General features: G+C 42.5%; 1 protein-coding gene across 9 annotated transcripts in view; it reads right to left on the bottom strand.

The window, feature by feature from the left end:
• Positions 1-2374, bottom strand: part of Skida1 (SKI/DACH domain containing 1) — a 10770-nt gene extending 8396 nt beyond the window's left edge. For 2 of the 9 annotated variants that reach the window (XM_031369088.1, XM_031369086.1), the window contains exon 1: positions 871-2374. Coding sequence is in view for 1 of the 9 variants with exons in the window: in XM_031369083.1 (XP_031224943.1) it covers positions 349-409 (61 nt within the window). In the remaining 8 variants the exon portion in view is untranslated. Of the gene's footprint in view, positions 1-87; positions 475-870 lie in introns of those variants that run through there. The other 7 variants (XM_031369085.1, XM_031369084.1, XM_031369090.1 and 4 more) reach the window with 6 other exon arrangements.

A 2374-nucleotide genomic window follows, 5' to 3' on the forward strand; every position in this document is an offset into this window, starting at 1 on the left:
GTTTTCGTTTTTTTAAAAAGAGGGAAAAGACCATCCGGTTTCAGATCTGCCAGTGTGTTGGTCTGAATCCTCGGTGCGGATCAGTACCTGGGCCCCGCTACTTCTTCCTTCTCCATTGGAGCACTATGATAATGGAATGTGAAGGGAGAAAGAGAAAAGAAATGCAGCTGCTATTCCCGCCGCTGCTTTAGCTACAAATAAAATGACAGAGTGAAGTGAGCTCGTCCGGAGACACCTTCATCAATTAATTCCCCTAAAGCCAACGCTGATTGGACACTCCTGACAGGTGATGCAATAAAAATTGATATTCCACCCCTTCCCCCCAAAATCTCCTACTAATTAGCATACCCTTATACTGCCACCTCCCCTCCCAAAGTAAATAATACAGCCGGTATATAAATCTTTCCATTAAACTATCGGAGCTCAGAAACAGCCTGACTCACAGACTTCATCAGAAGCAGTGTATGTACGCGAAAAAAAAAAAAAAAAAAAAAAAAAAAAAAAAAAAAAAAAAAAAAAAAAAAAAAAAAAAAGCACCGTATATTCCCCTTTAAAGAAATACTGCCTATTTTTGCTTTATTTGCATTTTACCGATACAGCTATTATCGTTTCAAAGGAAAACATTTAAAAAACATTATCAAGCTCAAATAGATATACCCCACCCGTCTTTTCTTTGGAAAATGAAGCTTAAGGGAAAACGTGCCAGAATAGCCTGGTATTTCCCTTCTGGGAGTGGAGAAGGAGACCGGCTGGGAACTCCAAAGTTAAAACCCGAGGTGACCCACCCCAGCACAGACTTACACTGGCAATTTCTCTGGAGTCCCCCCACCCCCCCATGCCCTTTTACAACCAGAAACAAAGTTATTTGACCAAGAAAGCAGTTCCAGGCTCCAGCTCAGGAACAAGTAACAATTCGCTTCTTTGCTGAGGAGTGGGGCAGGAGAAGGTAGTTTCTCTTCAGGCCCACAACAAAGCACAGATAAGCCAAAAATGAGTACACTTTTCACGATTAAGCAGCCTGGAGGAGATGGGAGGTCATTTGAGTGTCGTGTCCGGCACAGGCTTTAGCCAGGGTCCCGTCCACAGGTCAGAATCCCAGGGAGCAGACACTTCCTTCTGCAGCAAAGGGAAGAAAACGGAAGCTCCCCAAGGTGCTGCCAGAAGTTTTACATAAAAACGAGAAGAAAGTGCTGATGTTTGGTGCAGACCATTTCAGTGGTCGGTGATGGTTCGGCTGGTAGTTTAGATGAATCTTCCACAGCTCCCATTTCCCCCATGTGAAAGCCAGGATCTGTTTTAACAAAATCACTTTGGATGAATATCAGTCTGGTTTAACCTCTTCTTAGTCACTAGCATGGTTTGCTGTCGTTTTCAAGGATATCCAAATATTGCCAATCGAGGGAAAGGGTCTTTCCGCTTGCATTTGCAGGATCTCAGATGGGTGGTTGGCTGCTTTGCAAAATTCAGCAAAATCTTCCGTGTTTGTAACTACAGCATAAATACAGCCCAGGCATCTACATGTTTCCTCCTTCCTCCCAAAATAGACACATCTGTGAGGTTAAAGAATGAACGGATATTTCTGAACCTGTAAGAAAAAAATGCACAATAATTTCTTTCTTCATATTCAAAAGTTCCAGTTTCCCCTGCTGTGATCTGGCCAGCAGGAGCAGGTATGACTCAAAAAGAGAAAAAGAAAAGGAAAAAAGAAAAAAATCGTAAGAAAATCAAACAAACAGAAATCAGACATTCAAAAAGGTAGTTTGCTTGACAAGATGAAGTCTCTCAGCCATGGCTCCCCACCCCCACTCTCATCTTCCTTGTAATTTTCCCAGGAATTTTGAAGAGATTGGGAATATCAAGAAGTACATCCGGAAATTAAGGAAGTCTATTTAAGAGAGTCTGTAACTCAGGAGGTTGGGATTTGAAAAGTCAGCCCTGGACTACTGTCGCTCTCAGCACAGATGTAATCGCCGCTCTTCAACTTAATCAATGTGTGTACAAACCGCGATGTCTAGTTCTTGCCTTTGAAATCTAAGGCTAGCATTTCCATCCAAGAAATCAGAGCTACAGCAAATTACATTTTTGTCCCTTGAATGAGAGAAGGACCACTGAATGGATCTCGTGATATTTCAGGCTTTAAACGTAACCGAGAGGCAGCAATGAACAATGCCTCGCCACAGCTAATACCATCCACCGACTTGGCTTTCTCTGCATCTGGTTCTACCACACCGAGTTTTTCTCTTTCACTTTCACAGGAGGCCAAATGCACAAGCTTTAAGCAGAAATCGAAGTTTCCAGGAAAAGCAAATGCTGGTGTTTGTTGTTTTAAAGTCGAATGACCAGAGCCTTTCTATTGCCAACAACAGTGTTTTAA

The sequence above is a fragment of the Mastomys coucha genome, unplaced genomic scaffold (assembly GCF_008632895.1).
Source record: "Mastomys coucha isolate ucsf_1 unplaced genomic scaffold, UCSF_Mcou_1 pScaffold15, whole genome shotgun sequence".
Taxonomy (NCBI): Eukaryota; Metazoa; Chordata; class Mammalia; order Rodentia; family Muridae; genus Mastomys; species Mastomys coucha.